General features: G+C 41.2%; 1 protein-coding gene across 1 annotated transcript in view; it reads right to left on the bottom strand.

The window, feature by feature from the left end:
- Window positions 1–22657, bottom strand: part of Camk4 (calcium/calmodulin dependent protein kinase IV) — a 224219-nt gene that overhangs the window by 43485 nt on the left and 158077 nt on the right. The window contains exon 5 of the mRNA XM_038330633.1: window positions 19231–19303. Within this exon, the coding sequence (XP_038186561.1) occupies window positions 19231–19303 (73 nt within the window). The remainder of the gene's footprint in view (window positions 1–19230; window positions 19304–22657) is intronic.

The following is a 22657-nucleotide window of genomic DNA, read 5'->3' as shown; positions in this document are numbered from 1 at the left end:
ATGAGCAAGGGATGAGGCCAGTTCTCCTGCTTTCACATCCACAGGGTGGGGGTCTCCAACACCTAGGCCTTCAGGGCCAGCTCTACGTGTTGCCCAGGCAAAGCCTAGGGGCCGCTCTCCTGAGTTTGGAGCTGATAAGGGTAAGGGGCAGGGCCACGGCCAGCACTCTTGCTCTTATGACCTCAGTCAGGGCCTGCCCTTCCATTGCCCCAGGCATTGATGGGTAGGGGGTAGGGGCATCTCTCCCTCACCCATGCTGCAGCATAACAGCTGAGTAATAGGAACAGATCTCCTATGCTTACGACTTTGGGGCTGGCTCACCCATACCTCCACCAATGGGGTTGGCTCTGTTTTGCTGCCCATGGGAGGTGCAGGGCTTACTCGCCTGCTGATGGCAGGCAGGGGCATCTCTCCCTCCCTTATGATCTCAGGACCAGCTCTCCCACCTGCCTCAGGCATTGATGGGCAGAGAATTGCATCCAAAGATCTGTTTGGTTCTGTGGCCTTACATTTAAAGGATATCCTGTAAGGCAATTTTGTCAAAACTCGGAAGGCTTCAACAAATGAATTTGAGTTCCTTGCTACATATGTAATTTAAAAACATTAACTGTCTCAATTAACCAGAGCATTAATTCCCATTAAATAAAGATTCAGCTTACAGTAATAGCAGATAATCAAAGTGTCTTAAGGCTGGAACTTTAAAAACCTTCTTTGAAGGATTATTCTAAGAATTATAGAGTCAGTTTAGATAGTGAGAGATTATTTGGGGATGAAATCTCAACCCCATTTGCTTCCGAAACAGGTTAGCACGAATAAAGTGGGTAAAGCATATGATTAAATCGTTTTAATAACCTCAATCACCAGATCTATGTGACCAGCACATACTAGATGTACCAAGCATATCAATCCTTATAAATTTATTTCTTCTACTTTGTGCATAAAAAATAGCAACATGTTCTATTACACATCTTGGTAGTGCTGGGATCTGGGGATCTAATTGGGCCTGAAGGCCCTGGCCTTAATCAGTGAACCATGATGGCGAAAGTTGAGCTTAAGTTTAAATGACCATGTTTAAGAGATCTATCAAACAAAAAACGCCTCTGACCTGGAAGCCACACCTGCTCAAGGAGAGACAACTTCCTGGGATGCTGGGGGCTGTTGTTCACGTAAGATCACAAACCACATTCTCTAAACCTCACGGCTAAAAACAAGCTCGGACACCTCAGCTGCACAGGATGTGAGTGATCACAGGTAGGAGGAAGGTGTGCAGGCAGGAAGTACATATGCCAGGATGAATGCTTGTCCCTGATTGGATGAAGGTGGGAAGAACTGGAGCTTGTAGAGTTGGCCTTTCTAAGCTCCTAATGTAATTCACCATCATATTCCTGGAATCTTGGGTAGGGACATGGCCAGCAGCCATCATCCCGGCCAGCATTCTAAAAAGCTTACTTCAATTGGTTTATTTATGGTAGTGGTCTTACTCTTGCCTGGTGGGATTAACAGAACCAAGAAAGGAGAAGGGTGGAGGTGGTGTTGATGGAGAGAGGGGTCATACCTTACTCTGACGCTTTTCACAGGACTATCAATACTGCTTCTTTCAATTGCTTTCAAAGGTTTGATACTAAGAGTGAAAGAAAATTCTTCAACAGGAATAAGATAATTTTGGATGGAATTGTAGAGTACCAGACTACTTCATATGGGAGAGAAGCAAGTACTGGAGATGACTCCTCAGAGAAAGGAAATAGGATGTAAGATAATGCATCTCAGAAAGAATCTGGAAGTTACCCATTAATCCTGCCTCTTCCCTAGTAAGGGGGTGCAGAGCTGCTGTCCCTTTGCTCTCTCCCCTGCAAAGGGACAGTTCCCTTGCCTCTCTGCCCTGAGGAAGGGATAGTTTCCTTGGCCTTGTTTCGTTTGCAGGCTGCACTTAGCTTTTTCTTTCCTAGCACTGTGATCTATCTGGTAACCCTACAGCTCCCCTCTGTTGCTCTCTGTGTAGTAGAAACCCTATTTATGAGAAGTATGTCTACAACATGACATTTGGTAATCATCAGTAAATGGTCTCTTTCCCTCCTGTTAATCAGACACAAAATCCAGTATCTATACAGTGTGCACTGCCTGGCTGATGGCCAGACCTTGTTCAAGAGCAGAAAGAATTAGGATTATAACCCTAAGTTACAAATGTAAGCCAAATTAAATAGCGTTAGGATTTCTTCTTCACTGAATCCTCTGTGGCATGTGATCCTCATAATACTAGACTATTAAAAATTACATTGTAGCCATTAACTAAGGCACCCTTTGTCTTTAGAACCAGAGAATATGAATCTTGGAACTGGAATTCTATAAATGGACATTTGGATTAAATCTGTCATATGCATCAGGAGCTGAAATAAGACAAATCTTATATTCTTTATGAGATGAAGTAATTTAAAATTATTTCACAGTAAAATTGTTAGAAAATTCACTTGTAAAGGATATCTACATTGTTATTATCTATTCCTAATATCTTTTCCTTCAACTTTTAGAAAATAAAAATTACTTCTAACTCAGCTCTTCTCATGAATATTTACATCATAGAATTTTAATTTTCTTATAGGCACATACATGTTGAGTATTTCTTAATAGCACTGCTTAGGTGAAATCACAAAATCAGTCCAATAAAAACTGTTGCGATCAATAACATAAAATAAAAGGCTGACTAGATCTATTAAAAGAAAAAGTAGAGTATCATTCAGAAAATCATTTGTTACAGAGGTTCATATATTTTATGCACGAATGTAAAATATCTGAGTAATTTCAGAGATTAAAAGATAACCCCATAAATGTAGTCCTTTGGAACTTAATGAAGATGTTACAGTAAATTTTTCTAAAAAGATAATAGAGTATAAATGTATCTCAATACATTGCTCATCACATGCAATGTCTATGGGGATTAAGATTTTATCATATGCAGAGTTGCTGAGTCATTTTATGTATTCTTCAATACCAAATGATTACATGTCTACTGTCTTGGCTGCACATGCCATAAAGAACTCATGTTAGTATCTGTTATCCTGTTTTCTCATTGTTTTCTGGTATGTAAAAGAAGCTGAATAAGAAAATGAAGAAGCTCCTGGATTCTGACAAACACTGTGCACTTTGTTTATGTTAGTGGTTATACTCAACCTCTAAGAAGAAAACAAGAAAAATCTACAAATGTTTGGAGATGGGGGAGCTGGAACACACTGGCATTTTGGAAACACAAGAAATTGTTGAGTGGGAGTCAAGTGCGCTCATCCTCCAACTCTGAAGCTACCTGTCCAAGTAGCAGCAGCCTGAGGACCCACCTAACATAAGTTGCATTTAATTTTATAACACTGCAGAACTAGAAAAAAAAAGCAACATTTTTCTGATGGAAAACAGTAGAAGATTCTGGCTACAATTTTGTGAATATATACTCCAACCATCTCCCACTCGTATTAATGATGCATATCCCAGATGTTTGAAATTGAAGAGTTATACCTGCCTGTTCCTTCCCTAATACCTAAGTTCAAGAACTTAATTTGGAGGAGGTCAAAAAATCAGGAATAGATAAACTGAGCATTTAAATAGGAAATTGCCTTCATTCAATCACACTGACTTGATTTATCTGTGGGGGCATTTTCCTGATTGTTCATTTATGTATTAGGGATCAGCCTACTGTGGGTGGTACCATCCATAGGCACGTGGGCCTGGGCTGTATAAAAAACATCTAAATGTGATTGAGTGAGCAAACAGTGGAGCTCTATAGTCTCTGCTTCAATTCCTATCTTCAGGTTCCTGCCCTGACTTTCCTTGATGATAGATTATAACCTGTAAGCAGAAATAAACATCCCTCTGGTTCTTACACTCTCTCCACCTCCCCTTCTGCAGGGTTCCCTGAGTTCCGAGAGGAGGGATTTGATAGAGACAACCCATTTAGGACCTTGTGTTCTAAGGGCTCTCAGTCTGCATAATGTCTGGCTGTGGATCTCTGTATTAGAACACGTACATCTGCTGCAGGAGGAAGCTTCTCTACTGATGGCTAAACAAGGCACCGATCTGAGCATAGCAGAATATCATGAAGAGTCATTTGATCACTACTTTTTAAAAAAAAAGTATTTAGCTTTACACTAGGTTCATGGGCTGTCTCGTCTCCGGTTCTTGGTCACCCTATAGGTTTAAGGTATGAGTTCCATCTCGTAGCGCAGACCTTAAGTCAGATCAGCTATTGGTTCCCACAAGCTTAGTGCCACCATTGTCCCAGTGTATCTCACAGGCAGGATGCCATTGTAGGACAAAGGGATTGTGAGTGCTTAATGTTTATGTGTCTCTTTTGGCAGCCTGCAGAGTTCCTCCCTGGATCAGAGATGCTGGTAAGGGGTGAAGGCTCCAGGTAGGTACCAGCTCGACTTCTCCATGTTCCATGAGGTGTTGTCTTCAGTAGCAGGGCCTTGATCTCAATTTGTGGAGAACAACAGACTGGGTTGTTTGGGGAGTCTCATGGGACCCCTTTGGCCAACAGCTAAACTAAATGTAACACAATCCTAGTCCTGGTAGCTTCATTTAGTGACAAGAGATGGCAAGTTGGGAATCTGTCTCCCCCATTATTTGGTGATTTCATTTAGATCACCTCCATATATGTATGTAATTTAGGAAGTTGCTACTATATCAGGTTTCTATACCACTCCTCAAATGGCCATTAATTTTAGCTGTCTTTACCCATATTCATTCCCTTCTCCCTGCCCCTCCCCACTTGTTCCTCCCATTCCAGCCCTTTGTCCATCCATAACTATCCATTCTATTTCCCTTTCCTAATGAAATCTGTCTGCACCCCCTAGTCCCTTACATCCTCCCCCATGTCAGCGGTAACTTGCTTCATTGATCAGAGCCATGCTGACAGGTGGAAGATAAAAATCTCAAAGTAGCTTTGATTTGGATTTTCCTGACATCCAAGGATGGTGAACATTTCTTTGAGTGTTTCTTAGCCACTTGAGTTTCCTCTATGGAGAGTTCTGTTTAGATCTGTACCTGTTTTTATTTATTTGTATCATTTGTTTTCTTGATAACTAGTTTCAAGAGCTGTTAAAGGCTAGGCTCAAAACACAACATGTATGTATGTATTAGGCATTAGCCCTCTATCAGATGTGTAGAGGGTAAATGTCTCCCCATTCTGCAGGCTGCCACTCTGTTGAATGATGGTGCCCTCTGCTGTGCACAAGTTTCTCAGTTTCATGAGTCCCCATTTATTAGTTATTGATCTTAGTGCCTGTTCTCATGGGGGTATTTATTTATGAGTTTCCAATTTGATTCCATTGACCCATGTGTTTGATTTTATGCTAGTACCATGCTGTTTTTATCCCTATAGTTTTGAAGTACAGCTTGAATCTGGAGTGGTGATGCCTCCAGCAGTACTTTTATTATTCAGGATTGCTTTTGCTCTCAGGTATTTTGTACTTCCATATGAAGCTGAAAATTATTCTTTCAAGATATGTGAAGAATTGCATTGGAATTTTGGTGGAGACTGCATCAAATCTATAGATTCATTTTGGTAGAATGGCCATTTTTACCATGTTAATCCTATTGATCCATGAGCATGGGAGATCTTTCCATCTTGATATCTTCTTCAAGTTCTTTCTTCAATGACTTGAAGTTTTTAATCTTAAAAGTATTTCACTTGCTTGTTTAGAGTTACCCCAAAATATTTTATATAATTTGAGGCTGTTGTGAAAGGTATTGCTTCCCTGATTTCTTTCTCGGTTGATTTGTCATTTATAATTCTGAGGGCTACTAATTTCTGTGAGTTAATTTTGTATCTAGCTACTTTGCTAAAAGCGTTTATCCACCGTACAAGTTTCTTGGTGGAATTTTTAGGGTAACATACATTATCATAGCATCTGCAAGTAAAGACACTTGAACTTTTCTTTCCAACTTATATCCCTTTACTATCTTTCAGTTGTCTTATTCTCTAGCTAAGACTTCAAGACTGTGCTGAATAAGTATGTAGAGAGTGGACAAACTTGCCTTGTTCCTGGTTTGAGTAGAATTGCTTTGCATTTCTTTCCATTTAATTTGATGTTGGCTATGGGCTTGCTGGAAATGTAAACTGCCTTTCTTATGCTGAAGTATGCCCTTTGTATCCCTCATCTTTCCAGGACTTTTATCATGATGGGGCATTGGATTTTGTCAAAGGCCTTTTCTGTATCTGATGAAATAATCACAGTTTTTGTTTTGTTTTGCTGGTTTGTTTGGCTTTTTGTTATTGTTGACCGGATTTTTTTGCCTTTGAGCTTGTTTATATGGTGGATTGCATCTGTCTATTTATATATGTTGAACCATCCCTGTATCTCTGGGATGAAGCCTATTTGATCATTGTGGATGATCTTTTTGATACGTTCTTGGATTCAGTTTGCAAGTATTTTACTAAGGATTTTTACATCTATGCTCATAAGGAAAGTTGGTCTGTAATTCTCTTTTTTTGGTTGGGTTATGTGACTTTGGTGTCAGAATAATGTGGCTTTATAAAATGAGTCTTGCAAGCCGGGCGGTGGTGGCGCACGCCTTTAATCCCAGCACTCGGGAGGCAGAGGCAGGTGGATCTCTGTGAGTTCGAGGCTAGCCTGGTCTACAAGAGCTAGTTCCAGGACAGGCTCTAGAAACTACAGGGAAACCCTGTCTCGAAAAACCAAAAAAAAAAAAAAAATGAATCTTGCAATGTTCCTTCTGTTTTTATTTTGTGGAACAACTTGAATAGTATTAACTCTTCACTGTAAGTCTGGTAGATTTCTGTGCCAAAACCATCTGGTCCCAGGCTTTTTTTTTTTTTTCTGGTTGGGAGATTTTAATGACTACTTCTGTTTCACTAGTTATTATATGTCTGTTTAAATTGCTTATCTAATCTTAATTTAATTTTGGTAATTGGTAGTCTTGGCCCACTCTGGATCATAGCTTTTGTGTGCTGAAATACTTCCCAGAAGATTTTCTTTCAATAATGTTAATCTCTTATTAATCATAGCTTTTTCTTTCAGCTTTGGCTAGCTGATATCCATTGTTCCAGGAAAGTAAAGATTTCCTTTTCATGGATTTTTTGGTAAAAAAAAAATTATTGTATTGTTCTTTAAGAGGGTTCAAGGTTTGGTTTTAACCAGGCTGCATTTCTTTCAAAAGTCTTACATCTCTCTCACCATGTCAAACTGTCTTCATGTCATAATATTCCATTAAATCCAAAAGAAAAAATAGTTTTAGTGTTTATTAAAATTTCCAGTTCTGAAAATAATTAACATTGGTCTTATTTAACACAAAATGAGGATTCTTTTTACATTGCTTTATGCATTCTTCTTCTCTGGAAGAGCCAGAAATGTAATCCTAACTCAGTCAAGTATTGATACTGATGGCTACCTCATGCACATAGTTGTGCTGTGCTCATGTACAAACAACACTTAAGTGTAGTGCATGTAAATGGAAAAGGCCTTGTTAGTATTGATCTAAACTTAGAGAGTAAGATATTTTAAACTTGAGTCTATGCTAAAGCAATCTACAGAGAGGTTCTGAAATAAGAGAGTTTTGGAGAGTTGCTTTTCACTTTAAAACTCTAGAAGCAGCGGTAAAGAGACATTGCTACTTACTTTCTGGGATGAAGACTAAGATCTGTATTCAGTCAAAAATCAGAACAAATCTAACAACAGCACACAGGCAGCTTACACAGCTGGCCAACACCTGAGGTCTCACCAGTGTGCATAAAGTCCCAAGCCATTTCTACAGGCATAGCTGACACTAACAAAATGCAAAGCTTATGCCTATGCAACCTAAGTTCCAGTGGAGCAAGATGACTCTAGACCAGGAGTCAGGACCTTGGCAGCCAGGCACTCTTGAGTATGCAGCATTCAGGTGAAGACAGCACCTGAGTCCCTTCCCTTGCTAAGGCATTGAAGCCTGCGCATAACTGTTGTCCACAAACAAGAGCGAAAGAAGACTTTTCTAGATCAGCTCTTTGAGCTCAATAGCGACTCTGGCAATGATCCTACAGGGCATCATGAGCACTGCAGTCCCCTTTGCTATTCCCTGGGTCCCTCTTCTACTCTGTGACAGTGGACTGTGGACACACATTCACTAGGCATTGCTGGTTCCCACACTGATGTCTTTTTCTTTTATCATTTTAAATCTCAAAGAATCTAGTAGAAGCAAGGTGCGCCGGAGTTACACATCAGAACATACAGAAGGCAATTCAGAAAAGAACCGCCACAGGCATTCAGGACCAGAATACTGAGAACTGGCTAGTGTTCTTTTTCTTGGTTCTGAAAATTCCAATCACAAGTAAGTCATAAAATTTTAAGACATCAAATTTCTATAAGATCTTTAGGCAGAAAATGGAGAGTCATACAATTCTAGTTTGTAGGAAGCGTGCTGATTCTCTAGAAACAACTTCCATTATTCCTTGAGTCAGAAAAGTTTCTGGGATGCCTGCTTGGTTTCATTGTTGGGAAAGAGAATTCTACTCTCAGCTAAGTTACCCAAGGAGACAGACACCACTTTAAGATGTCATTTCCTCACTGTTTTCCTAAACTTTTGGCTCCTGGCTTCTTGTTTAATGTCCTAATGTTAGATCAGGGATCAAATATTGAAAAGAAACTAACATGAACACCCATCATCAATAAAGACTAAAAAAATCATTTGGATCATATAATATATGTGTCCCTTTTTTTTCTTATTCTCTTTTTTTCATTTTTCTTCTTTTCTTTCCTTCCTCCGATCCTTTGTTTTTTTATTTCTGTGTTGTTGTTTTTTCCAAAAGTGTTCAGGTAAGCTTAAAGCCGCCAGATACATGCACACCTACAATAACAAGGGCTTCTTTCTATTACACCCAGTGGAAGAAGGGCCAGTGGAAGAAGAGATGGTAAAATCCACTTTCCCAAGTCCTGCCACAATGAGGCCTATGAGTTAATCATAATGGAAGTATGCGTTCCCATGAACAATGGCTCCACTCGAGTTAACAGTCTTCCAATTTTCTTTAGAGACTTGTTTAGAAAAATAATAAAGACAGGAGATTGTGAACCTTTCAGTTCCAAACAGCTGCTTTATTTGGAGAATAAACCTTAGCAACCTCAGATGCTATTACATATTACACCAAAAAACAAGACCCTCTAAATTGACATAGACAAACTTATAAAAACCCACAGAGACAGAGGAGCATGCACAGAGCCTGCACAGGTCTGCACCAAGGCTCTGCATATATATCATGGCTTCCAGTTTAGTGTTTTTATGGCATTCTGGGGTGTGCAAATGAGTGGGTCTTGGATTCTTGTGCCTTGCTGTGGGTTCGTTCCTTTCTTTTGGTCTGTCTTATTCAATTTTGATGTGACAGCGTTTGTTTTATCTTATTATATTCTATTTTGCCATATTGCATTATTATCTCTTAGAAGCCTGTTTTTTTCTAATGAGAGGTAATGAGAGGTAGCACGAATTTGAGTCTGGGAAAGAGCCAGTAAGCAGTGTTCCTCCACAAAATACGCATCAATTCCTGTCTAGAGATCCTGCCCTGGCTTTCCTCAGTGGTGGACTGTAACCTGTGAGCTGAAACAAGCCCTTTCCTCCTCAAGCTGGCTTTAGTCGGAATGTTTTCACAGCAGAAAGAAACAAACCAGGCCCACATCATCCAAACCACAGAAGGTATAAAGAATGTACTCATCAATGTAATAATTTATGTACATTATTTGGAAAATTACTAATAATATGTTCCAAAAAATAAATTGATTCCCCTGGGAGTCCAAGGAGAGAACCCTGGAGGCAGAATCCGACAAGCTTTTGATGTCATTTTTATCACTGCTGACAGTGAAGTGTGCTGTTCAGGGGAGGACATCCCCTACACCAGGTATTGCTTTAGAGCCCAGTGTTCAGATACTGAGATTCAGAAGGATAGAGATGATCTCCCTGCCTCCAAATCTGTTTCTGATGAATAATCTTGCCTCTGGGCTGAGCCACTGATGTATTTTATTAAATATTTATAAACCAAAATAGTAGCATATTAACAGAAATGTTTATTTCTTTTCTGATAGTTGTGGCTTCTCAATTCTTATTCATTCTTATTTATGGGTAGATTATGACTACAGTATTTTAATATTGTATACCTTGCATTAATCAAAAAATCCACCATCAAAACTGAGCAAAAACAAGAAAAAAATAAAGAGGAAATTATCGCCCACAGGAATAGACTATTTATATAAAACAAGAACGGCACCCCGCATCCATTGTTCTATACTCGTGCTGCTTAACTAACCTCTCAGAATTGTTCTGAAGGCACAAGTAGGCTTGATATTCACAGAAACAAAGGACAAGTTTCAGAAGCAGGCTGATTTTTAATAGTCTTCAACCTCATCACTCCTCCAAGCTGCACTTCACCCTGATTTAGCAGTGTGTGGGTGTCCATTTGATATTCAGTGAAACTCAATTTTTGGAAATTTGTGGGACCAGAAATTTTTTACCTGGAGTATGCCCTTTGTGCTATAACTGATGGATGAAAAATTGTATCATACAATCATTATGAAGATACACTCAAGTTTATTCAAGGAGCTCAGTACGTTCACGTAATAAGACATACAAATCAAAGCGGTACTGTCCTCTGTGAGATAGCAAAAGGGAAAAAAATTCTACCGTTTTTTGTTTTGTTTTTCCCCTAACCTTCTATACAAATTATATTTCCATTTATAATCACAAAGACAGCGGAATCAGTTTCCAGCATCATCTGTAGACTCAAGTAAGGCAGTGAAAAAGATAAACAGCTTCTTGTCATTTGGGCCTCCTTGTGTGAATGGGAAAATTCCAAAACCTTAAAAAGCAGGCTCCCCCTGACAATCCACTGGGTTTATCATATCATCAGGTCATATGACCTTGCTCATATAAAAGGGAAGTTGGGGAAAGATATTCTGGTAAGTTCCATCTTCTAAAAGTGCTCTCCCAACAACCACTAAGACATCAGGGTGAACGATGGCATCTACACACCAAACACTGCAGAAGCAAATTATGTAAGTCTTATGAAATGTATAAATGTTATTCATCATGGGACTCAGAACCGAATGCAGGTAGTAATTTGCTTTAGTGTTGATTTTTTTTTGTTTTTATTTCATTACCTTCCAGAATCTATCCTTGTACTTTGAAGACTATAAACATTAGAATAACTCTATGAATAAAAGCAAGAATTTTGAAATTTTTTAACAATTTCCTGTGTAATTGATCAAGTTAGGATCGCTCAACTTTAAACTTGCCTTTCTATAGTCCACTTCATGATGCTGGAATCTGAATTGTAGGCCACCGTTTTCCACCTCCTACTGGTCCCTTGGCTTTGCTGTGAGTGGACGTGAGGCTGAGAGCTGGAGAAGGAAGGATGAGGGACTGGAGGAAGGATGAGGAACTGGAGGAAGGATGAGGGACTGGAGGAAGGATGAGGGACTGAAGCATGAGGGACTTGCCCCTGGTTTGCTTTCTGAACCACTTTTCCTAAATTATTCCTAACCATGCGACTCTACAAACAAGCTCTTGCACTCGGCAATGGTAGGTCACTCTGGTGACCCTCGCTGATCTCCTGTGCAGTTTCCCCAGTCCTCCGAGGACATCACAGTTACATAAGCACTTGCTGGCTAGTGTGCCATTTTCAGCGGCCATGGGCAACTTCTCTGGGCACCAGAACATCGAGCCCTCGCTTAGGTTCATCAGTGCCTCCATCACCTCAGTTTTAACCATTGTCGTTGTCTCTCTGTTGCTACTTCCTGATATTGCTGTCTCCACAACACCTTCTTCCAGAGCCCCAGTTTGCCTTTTGGTTTTCAGGATCTAGTCATCTGTTCTTTATCAATTTATTCTCTAATAGGTTAAATCTGCTCTTTTTCAGGGAGGGAAGGCAGAGGCATTCCACCCCCCCCCCCCAGGAACTTTTATTTAATCTTGATCATGTTTATTGGGTGGGGGTTGGTGTATGCACATGTGTGAACATGCGTGTATTCAGACACACCTACACATGGGCACACGGAGGCCAGAGGTCAACATCAGGTGTCTTCCTCTATTGTTCTCCACCTTAATTTTAGAAGCAGGGTGACCAAGAGCAACTAGGAGAGGAAAGGGCTTATCTCATCCTACACTTCCGGGCAACAGTTCATCACATGAGGGAAGGCAGGACAGGAACCTGGAGCAGGGAGTGAAGCAGAGAGCACCAAGGACTGCTGTTTATTGGCTTGCTTTCTCTGGCTTGCTCGGTTACGTTTCTAGTACAGTCTAGGTTCACCAGCCTCAGGAGGGTAGTGCCCACACTGGGCCCTCCTACACCAATTAGCAATTAAGAAAATGCCTCCCAGACGTGGCTGCAGGCCTATCCAAAGGAGACAGTTCCTCAAATGAGGTTCCCTCTTCCTCGCTGTGTCAAGTTGACAATGGACCATGACTGACATAGAATCTCCCACAGAAACTTCAATTCCCTAACTGACCAGAAAGATCCTGGGATCTGCCTGTCTCCCTGCCCCAGGTTTTACCCAGAGGCTGAGGATCCCAACCCAGGTCCTCATGCATATGCAAGAACCACTTTACCCACCCAGACTTCTTCCTGGCCTCAACTACCCATGACTTTTCACCATCTTGAAGGTTTTAATGCTTTGGTTTGCAACTCTTGGCCACCATCATCACACAAGTCTAAGCAAAAAGCTCTATGATCATACATATAACAAATCCTCAACCATTGTTCTGGAGTTTAAAACCTTTTTAGTGCTCTACTCCACAAGTTCAAGCGTCTCGAGGCTCTGGAGTCATGCCTTGAAAATTGAGATGTCCCACAGAGAACTGTGGCTAGCAAACAAGACAGAAGGTTCCACCGGGGAGGGAATTGGGGCACGGTGACATTCTGGAAACAGGCTCAGCAGGCGAGAGGTGGCTACAGGAAAGGAACTGGCAATAGTGGCAGCCACGAGAGAGAGGTGTGGGGCAGACAGAACACTTCCTCGTTGTCCTTGCTGCTTAAAGATGGCATTGTGCTGGACAAGGCAACTCTTCCAGGATGTCCAGAACACTCCATTTACCCAGTAGCTACAGTGATTTATCCCAGGAGAAGCAATACTCAGGAAGACTAAAAGACCTGCCTCAAAAGGCTGACTGAGTTCACTCAGAGCCAAAGGGGAGAACATCATCTAAATTTACTTAAAAACTCTGATCATTGCTTTTTAAAGGGGGAAGGGGAGTGAAAGTAGCAAAGTTACAAAAGGAAAGACAGAAACACACAGAGAAAGACGGGGGACTGGGAGATGTGTTATGTGAGAGATACACTTTTACCTGCAGCATATTTCCCACAAACTTCGCAATCTGTTTTCTGCTTCCTTACTTGAGGCAGTCAGCCTGGATACACTCTCTTCATGGTGTGTTCTGGAGGGATGTGCATGCTGGGGAGTGTCCTATCTGCCCCACACTTCTTACCGCTACCACCACTGCCAGTTCCCTTCCTGAAGTCACCACTCGCCTGCTGAGCCTGTTTCCAAAATGTCACCATGTCCTGCTTCCTATGCAAGTGGAGCATCCCCTCTGTCTCTCTGCGGTATGTCTCAATTTTTGAGGGATGACTTCAGATGACTCTGAGTTCCCACACGTCCCATTTTTCATAGCTATCTATAGTTTTGTAGTTGACAATAAGTTATTTCAAAAATGTCAATAATTTGTCACAAGTTTAAACTTGCCTTGCTTTCGACCTGTGAAGCATTTAGAAAAAGGGTTTTCATTTTTGTTTTCCTTTAAGTTAACCCTTAGTTTCAAAGATCTTTTGATGGATTGTTTCAAGGATGTTTGGTTTGAAAGTGGTAGTCTAGAATCTAAACCAGAATTCTGTGAGTGGGTAAAATGATAATTTAAAAACATAAGATTAACAACAATCAACTTAACTTTTCAGGTCTAGAATAGAGGCCTTGGGCCTTTGTCCCACTATTTTAAGTGAGGCACCCTATCGGGAACATCCCTGACTAGACGCATTATTTCCTTAATTGATGTAACTTCAGCCCGTGGAAAACTCTGATGCTGAGAACATGTTTATCATCTCTGTGAGCCACTTATGGCGTTACTAAGTGGAAGCACAGTTTCTGTGATGAACCAAAGAGCACCAGCCACGTGAAGGGTGGAGGTGACTAGGAAGAGCAAGCAGAAAATGAATGACAGCGAGGGAGTAGGGGGACAATTTCATCCACGGAGAGAAGCGGGTATCACTTTGCTTCCTATGAAATGAGCAGACCAGGTATGTCATTACATAACAAAATGGGAACAGCGGCAACCAAGCTCCCACTTTTGTGGAATTAGGGGGTATGTATTCAGCACAGACAAAGTCATGTAGTTTTACGAAGACAGTAACAATGATGTTGAACCGAGGGTACCTTGGAGAAGACGCGGAAGGCACAGGCTTAGCATAATTGTCTGACCTCCACACTACAGGAGAGCAGAGTAGATGTTGGGTAATGGAACTGTGCTACCCAGTTAGAAGGTTCAGCAGTAGTATGAGAGGCAAATGGTGACTGGAACCGGGGACTGGTCATGGTAAAGACAAATGGTCAAATGCATGTTGTTGTCTGCAATTAGATGTGCAAACTTCGGTGGATCACTGAGTAGGAACAAATCAAGGACGGACACTAGGATTTTAGGATGCAATGGTTGAGTGGCAGTGTTGCCGAGATGTTAAAGGACCTATGAGCACTGCCACAGTCCTAGGTTAAGATCAGAAATGAAGACACTTCTGCACGTGCCTACTCCAGACAGCCTGCACACAAACAAGAAGAGGTGTGTGACCGTGGAAATTAGCTGCAGCTGGTCATAGGCAGTTCATTCTTGCAAGGCACACAAGGAGGACTCGTTTGAAGTAAGATCACACTTAAAGTGAAATCATTCTTATTTTTTTTCTAAAAAAACAGGGATGTTGGCATACATTAGCACACATTTATTTTAAAAGATTTGTTTATTTTTATATGCATGCGTGTTTTGTCTTCACACAGCCAAGTGCACCATGTGCTTGCAATGTCCACAGAGGCCAGAAGACGGCATCTGACCCCTTAGAACTGGAGTTCCAAACAGTTGTAAACTACCCTGCAGACACTGTGAACTGAACCCCGGTTCCCTGAGACAGCAGGAGGTGCTCATCCATGGAGCCATCTCTCCAGCCCTGAAATCACCATCTTACCAAAAGCATACAAGAGACCAGCATGCATCTAGAACATGCCATTCCATGGGGAACAGAGGCGAGTATTAAGAACTAGCTGTGAGGAAAAGCAGAACGGAAAGTAATAGTGTGTCAGTTTCCCTCACAGAAACAACTGCCCCACTTCTCAGAACATTCCACCACCCCCAGAACATGCCACATTCCCAGGAACACATTCTCCACCCATGGCCATAGTACACTACACAATCTCACTCCGCCCAGAGCAGGCTGCACTAGGAAGGGCTGTCTGACTCAAGCAGAGTAAAGTGTAGCTTCTGCCTTATAGTTTGGGATGGAGATCAAGTGGTATTTCCATCTACTTTGAGGAAGACTCAAAAGTCTGTATGACAACATGTTAATACAGGACAAGATGCTACCCCTGTGCCACCCTCGGAGCCCGAGAAATGGGGAAAGCAGGAAAAGAGGAGAAAATGCTGAGAGGGGAATTCAGTGCTGGGCTGAGTTCCTTCACAGACCTCCGCACACGTCGAGGAAACTCAGGCCCCTGCCCTGTGTTTTCCGTTACTTTCACTAAAATGAAGAGTAAGATTATGTAGAACAGTTCCTTTGAAGATTATCCCATTTTGGAAAAGGAAAAAGTGTCCGGTTAGTAGAAGGCATGGGAAAAGGGTTACGTCAAGAGACACAAGTGACTCTTCTGTCATATCTCTACCCTGGCCCATGTAATACAGAATATATGCCATTGCACCAGGAAGAAAAGCCCGAGTGGTGTCAGCACCAGACGACAGAGATGGACACACGAAAGCATCCAAAGCAGGTTGGCAAACTGCAATTACCTCACGTGGGAGGCTGACCAAGACTTTCTTGTGACACCAGTGCACACCCCAAACCACCCAGAGTTTAAACTTTTAGTTGGTAGTTGGTGTAATATATAAAGTATATTGAATTTTCCTAAGCTGCACATAGCTGTTCGATCATTTTATTTGTCCAGATTTATACCATCCAATGAAGAGTCAGATGAGTAGGTCTGCAGCTGCCCTGCTCTCTTGCGGTCCTGATTTGCACGTTGTCTCAGCCTCTCCCACAGCCATGCTAGGTGGGATGTTTTACTGTCTTAATAGAGGAAACTAAGACCTGAGGGACATAGGGATACGTCCAAACTCACGTACAAAGAAACCAAACTTAGCTCTGACTCCCGCAGTGCTCCTCTTGCCGGCCTTATTTGGATATGTGTGTGTCAATAAAAGATTCAAAGATTAAAGTAAGTCTTTAATATACACATGATATTGCTATTATTGAACTTAAACCTTACAAAACAAAGCTAATAATTACAAGAGACACCCCAGGCATAGACTTAAGAACAGAACTTGGAGGTAGATAAAAGCACATTTTAGAAACATAAGCCAGGAAACCTGTCTCACTGCGATGGGTGGGACTGGGTTCAGGGACAATGGAAGGGAGATCCAACTGCAGCTGAAAAGGTGGATGTCAGGGGAGAATGAAGCAATGAAAAGAGTCCCCAAGTTTGTAAGCCTAAGAAACTAGGGGGAGAAAATAATCTAGAATATGGCTGCTGTTTTGTAGAGTGAGAATATGAATTTGATATTCAATAGTCATGTAACCAGGACTGATGTATGTTGTGGAATATTATTTTAAGGTGTGTTGATTTGCTTATGTGGAACATTTGTTTAACCATGCAAAGGTGTGTTGTATTCTTTTGTGTTACATTTGTTTAACTCTGTGAAGCTGTGCTACTTTGCCTGTCTAAAACACCTGATTGGTCTAATAAAGAGCTGAATGGCCAATAGCAAGGTAGAAGAAGGAATAGGCAGAGCAGGCAGGCAGAGAAAATAAATGGGAGAAAAAGAGAGAAGAAAGATCTAGGAGCAAGAGAAGGAGAAGGACATTAGGGTCCAGCCACTCAGCTATACAGCAAGCCAGAGAGTAAGAAGTAAGGAAAGGTATACAGACATAGGGAAAGATAAAGGCCAGAGGCAAAGGGTAGATGGAATAACTTAAGAAAAGTGGGCTAGAAACAAGCCAAGCTAAGGCCGGGCATTCATAAGAAAGAATAAGGGTCCATGTGGATGTATTTGGGGGCTGAGTGGTGGGTCCCCAAAGAGTAGAAGAGCCAAAAGAGTTTAAAAAAAACAGAAACAAACTATAGACGTACATGTAGAGTACAATTTTATGGGACCCTTTTCTCTGTCTCTCTGTCTGTCTCTATCTCTGTCTCTGTCTCTGTCTCTCTCTCTCTCTCTCTCTGGTAAGCATATTGATGCACGTGTGAGGATATGTTCATTTGAGCATATGTGGGGAGATGGGGACTGTCCAATATCTTTTACAATTTAAAGTTAAAATAAAAAAGTTGCCTCTCTTCAAGGAGATTGGATAGCTTATGCTGAGAGAAAATGAATGTTTTAAAATCATAGTTGTTTACTTTAGAGTGAGTGTGTGTGTGTATGTGTGTGTGTGCGTGTGTGTGTGTGTACCATGTGCCACGATGTATGTGTGAAGAATATAGAAATTTTTTCAGTTCTTTCCTTCTATCATACATAAGCCCTGAGACTCAGCAGCAAACGCCTTTAATCACAGAGCCCTATCACCATCTTGGATCTTATTTTTTGAGACCGGGTCTCTCAGTGAAACTGAAAGTCAATGTTTCTGCTCAGGTGGCTGGCCAGTGAGTTACCAGAATCCACTTGTTCTTACCCCATTGTTAGAGCTGTAGGGAATACCTCGGATTTTTCATATGTCCTATGTATGTGAAGTCTGTTCTTGTTTGCACAGCAAACACTCTCTCCCACCGAGTTATTCTCCAGTCTACACTTGTTTACCCCGTAGGTGAAATTAGTGGGATGGGTGTTTGTGTTTGTTCCTTTGGGTGCTTTCTTACGATAGCTAACTGAATAATACTATAATTAATTATGGGAAGACTGTATGGATTTTTATTTTTTTTTTTTTTTTTTTTTTTTTTTTTTTTCGAGACAGGGTTTCCCTGTAGTTTCTAGAGCCTGTCCTGGATCTAGCTCTTGTAGACCAGGCTGGCCTCGAACTCAGAGATCCGCCTGCCTCTGCCTCCCGAGTGCTGGGATTAAAGGCGTGCGCCACCACTGCCCGGCTATGGATTTTTATTTTTAAAAAATTAATTCTGGTAAGCATCCTCCCTTGGGACCTGTTCTGTATGCTCAGAGAATAATTTGTTTTGGCTTTATACTCAGCAATGAATCACTGAAGTGTCCCAGCTAGTCCCCAAAGCTGGAGAGATAATCCAGCAACGAGGGGGGCTTATTGCTCTTCCAGAGGACCTGATGCCGCCCCCCAACTGCCTAGAACCTCAGTTACAGGCACCCTGACACCCTTTTCTGACTTCATGACATACACAAGCACACATACATATAAATACATAAAAGTAAAAATTGGGGAAAAAGAAACCAGTGACTATATTGGAAGATTTCAGCCAGCATGGTCAGACCTTTGTTTCATCTAGACAATTGCCTGAAGTCCACGACGAATTCTGAAATTTACATATTCGCAAACATGTATTTGCATCCACAATTAAGTTATAAGGTTTTACTCTAACCTTATAAATTTTTTTATTTTATAAAATTTTATCTTATGTTGTTCCTCGGAAACAGGACGAGCAGATTCGTTTTCCGTCAAGTCCACTAATTTCTTATTTTAACGGAAAGGCTGTGATCTCTATACGTCAGGCCTATGATTACCTTATTCCACTGTCTTCCATCCCAAATAAACTGAAGAAAACAATGAAGCCAACAAAGAGATAAATGGAAAGAATGTGGAAGGAAATGTTAGGAAACAAGTAGAACTCTAGAGCCCAGTATGAACTCAAGATAGAACGTAAGTAGCTAGACAAACCTACAGGGGTGGCGTGTCCTTCGGATTTGAGAAACCAGCTTGTTATGCGCCTTAATTAAGTATGTTTTCTTGCAATACCTCATCCCCTTTGCTTATATGGTAGAGCTCACCCCACACCCGCACTTCTCGATGCCTTTTGTAGGAGGTGAGGACTGGTAGGTAAACACATATCGCTGCTATTTTTTACTTACAGCCACGGCCTCCAGGATTTGCTTCACGGCGTCTGCAGCGTCACGCTCGCTGTAATATCCCTTTTCCACAATCCTAAAAAACAAATACAGAATGCTTCTCAGACACATACATTTCGTTGAGTGGACATTAACGGAACTTAATTAAATCAACGTCAGAGAAGATACATCCAAACAATTGCAACAGCCCTTTCCAGCACGGGGGAAGGATTCCATAAACTGCCATTCTAAAACCTTGGCTTTGCTAAGAAAATGAAAAACATTCATTTTCTCTCAGCATAAGCTATCCAATCTCCTTGAAGAGAGGCAACTTTTGTATTTTAACTTTAAATTGTAAATTATTCTAAACATATGCCAAGTAGATGCTATACTATATATACCTCAATAACTAATTTACAGTCAATCTTTATCTTTGTCTATTTACTTTCTTTCCTATTTTATTATTTTAAGTCAATAGCAGTTACCTAAACAATAGTAAATCTTTTAAACTCATCACTATAACCAAAACATCACACCTATAAAATACAACAAATCTTTTATATCATCAAACTTGCTGCACTACAATTTTCTAAGTTTCTGAACATGTTAAATTTTTGCTCACTAGAATTAGTTTTTAAATAAAATTTATGAAACGGGTAATCATTTTTCAAAAAAATAACTTCATTTTTGGTTTTGTTTCTTTTAAATGTTACAGAAAGAAGCTACACATTCTCAAAGAAAATGATATTAATAGCAGAATTTAAAACCTCTAAAATGCTTTAAAATTGGGAGACAGAGGATGAAGTGCACGACAGAATAGTTATGATAAAACATAAGAAAATTCCTTAAAGAATATAGTTATTAAAATTCAGAATGGTACATGATTTTATCTTCCACCTAGTTATTCATAAAAACAGTAAAACCAAACTCATAATCTCTTAAAAGAATGAAGCTAGAATATCCCGATATCCACCATTGTTTTATGATTTAGATATTTAAAATTTATTTTATTTTCCCTCATCATGAATGCAGACCATAGTCACTCCCCCAGCTCCTCCAGGATCTACAGCCCCTTCTGTACCCATCTGATAAAATGTCCTTTTCAGAAAACAAACAAACAAAAACCTCATCAAGTCCAGTTTGTGCTTCCCACATACTCTGGACTAGATGTGACCTCTCGCTGAAGTGACCGACCTACTGAAGCGCACCCTTAAAGGGACTGACCCTTCCTCCCCTGGCAGTTATCTGTCATCAGCAGTTCCTCAGCGAAGGCTGGGAACTGATGCTCAGCTCTCCTTTCCCTGCTGGAATTTTTGTCTCTGCTCCAGAAGTTCTTTTGCTAGACACTCATTATGCATCAGGTCAAATAAAATGAAAAATTATAAAAACTGGTGTGTTTATTATTTACTTATGTCTACTTACAAAAGCTTCAGTCGAAATAAGTTATTTTACGCATACATTTATTGACTGATTTAGTGTGTCAGGGGCTGTGGGTGTGAATAGGGGTTCCGTGACACCCCTGAGTGTGTCAAGGGCTGTGGGTAAGTGCAGGTGTACCGTGACACCCCTGAGTGAGTCAGGGGCTGTGGGTGGGTGCGGGTGTACCATGACACCCCTGAGAGTGTCCGGGGCTGTGGGTGGGTGCGGGTGTACCGTGACACCCCTGAGAGTGTCAGGGGCTGTGGGTAAGTGCAGGGGTACCATGGCACCCCTGAGGAAGTCAGAGAACAATTTCCAGGGCCTGAAGCCGGGAGCTCATCTCGGCAGCATGAGCCTTTACCTGCAGAGCCATCTCACTGGCTCTGAAATAACCTTCAACTACACTCTCCGAAAATTCCAATTTTGAGTCAGAGAGAAGAGGAAAGGCTGAGCACTTTGACTACCACATTATCGCCTTCTCCACCTTGTGCTCTCTGCAGATTTTATGATATAACCACCAACACCACAAACATGACTGCTGTCTCCTCCACACGCTCTTCCTGCAAGCTCCAGTTTTCCATAGCTACCTTAGAGGAAGAGCATTGTTACAGAAAATAGCAGAGGATGACAGCTGATAATTACCTTTCTTTGTGACCTTTTATTCTTAGCGCAAGGTGGTAAAATCATTAACTTTGTGGCTTTCAGAACTTTTGGATCTCCCTCATGCCCATTTTCTCAGGATAAGACTATACCACAACTATTTGGGGGTACTCCTCAGGGTTAGCAGGGTTAGCCCGCACAACTACACTATTATTTCTAGTTGTCTATCAAATGCACAGTACAGTTGGAAAGGTAATGTTGTACCATCCAGAGTGTCCTGATTGTTCTTTGGTATAAGTCTCAAGCTTTGACCTGGATGGAGTGTTTATGTGTTTTTATTTGATTATAATATAGGTTAAATGCCTGATATGAACTGAAACTTTGTATATGCTAAGACTTAGTATGCTAAACCCTAATTTGCCTGTGAGATTATTCTAATGGCATCAGTAGTTAGGAAGTGGAGTGTTTGGTGGATAACTGGGTCACCAGGGTGGAGCCCTCATGAGCGGGATTAGTGCCCTTACAGAGGAGATGTTATCCCCGCATTACATGGAAACATAGCATGCATTCAAGCATCTTCAGGAATCCAGAAATCAGCCCCCCATCAGAAAGTGATCTCCTAACATTGTTATCTTGCACTTCCCAGACTCAGAATTGTAAGAAATGCATTTCTGTTGATTATGAGCTGCCCAGTCTAAGGAATTTTGTTAGACCAATGTTTATAAACTAGTGCAGTGTCTGTGTTCACAAATTATTATATGAATGTTCAGGACTGTTTGAAGTCAAAATACTTCATCTAATTAATAGAGAGGGTGCCTTCCAACAGGTACATTCACTCATTCTCCTTATCTATGTAGCAGAGCAATCAACAGTCTAACTAACCACCATGAGACAGGCCCTGGGTTCTAGCTAGACACTGGGGACTAGTCAAGCCTGAGAAAGGCAGTAATCTAGGATTGGCATCCTGTGGGTGGAAGGAAAGCTCATCTCAGACCTGCAAAGTGAACCTAAGTTTCCCAGATGCAAGACTGCTGAGAACAGGGCAGGGGGTGTATGAGGAGAATGGGACCAGGCAGGTAGGAAACTGTTCTTAATCATGGAAGTAAGGCTACGCTGGAAATTAGAACACGAAGATGGGCTGCAATAGTCAACACACCTTTCTGTCTAACACGAGCCAGGTACTTTCTGGAAGTACCTTGTGGATAAGGTTTGATTTGGTCCATGTAGGACTACAGACAATAAAGGAATCATCATAGATCTATACACTCAAACAGTAGATATGATGTTATGTTATATGACAGAAGGATTTAATTCTCTAATGAGGAGCAGCAGTATCTCTTGAGCAGGTACACACAGAGCAGAGACCCAATGTTCTTCTGCCCCCTCTACCTCATCTCAACCTGAATCTACCTACTTCATCCTGACTTCTATG

This window comes from Arvicola amphibius, chromosome 5 (assembly GCF_903992535.2).
Source record: "Arvicola amphibius chromosome 5, mArvAmp1.2, whole genome shotgun sequence".
In the NCBI taxonomy this organism is placed as follows: domain Eukaryota; kingdom Metazoa; phylum Chordata; class Mammalia; order Rodentia; family Cricetidae; genus Arvicola; species Arvicola amphibius.
The sequence above is the reverse complement of the archived record's forward strand: the minus strand, read 5'-3'. Positions and strand labels throughout refer to the sequence as shown.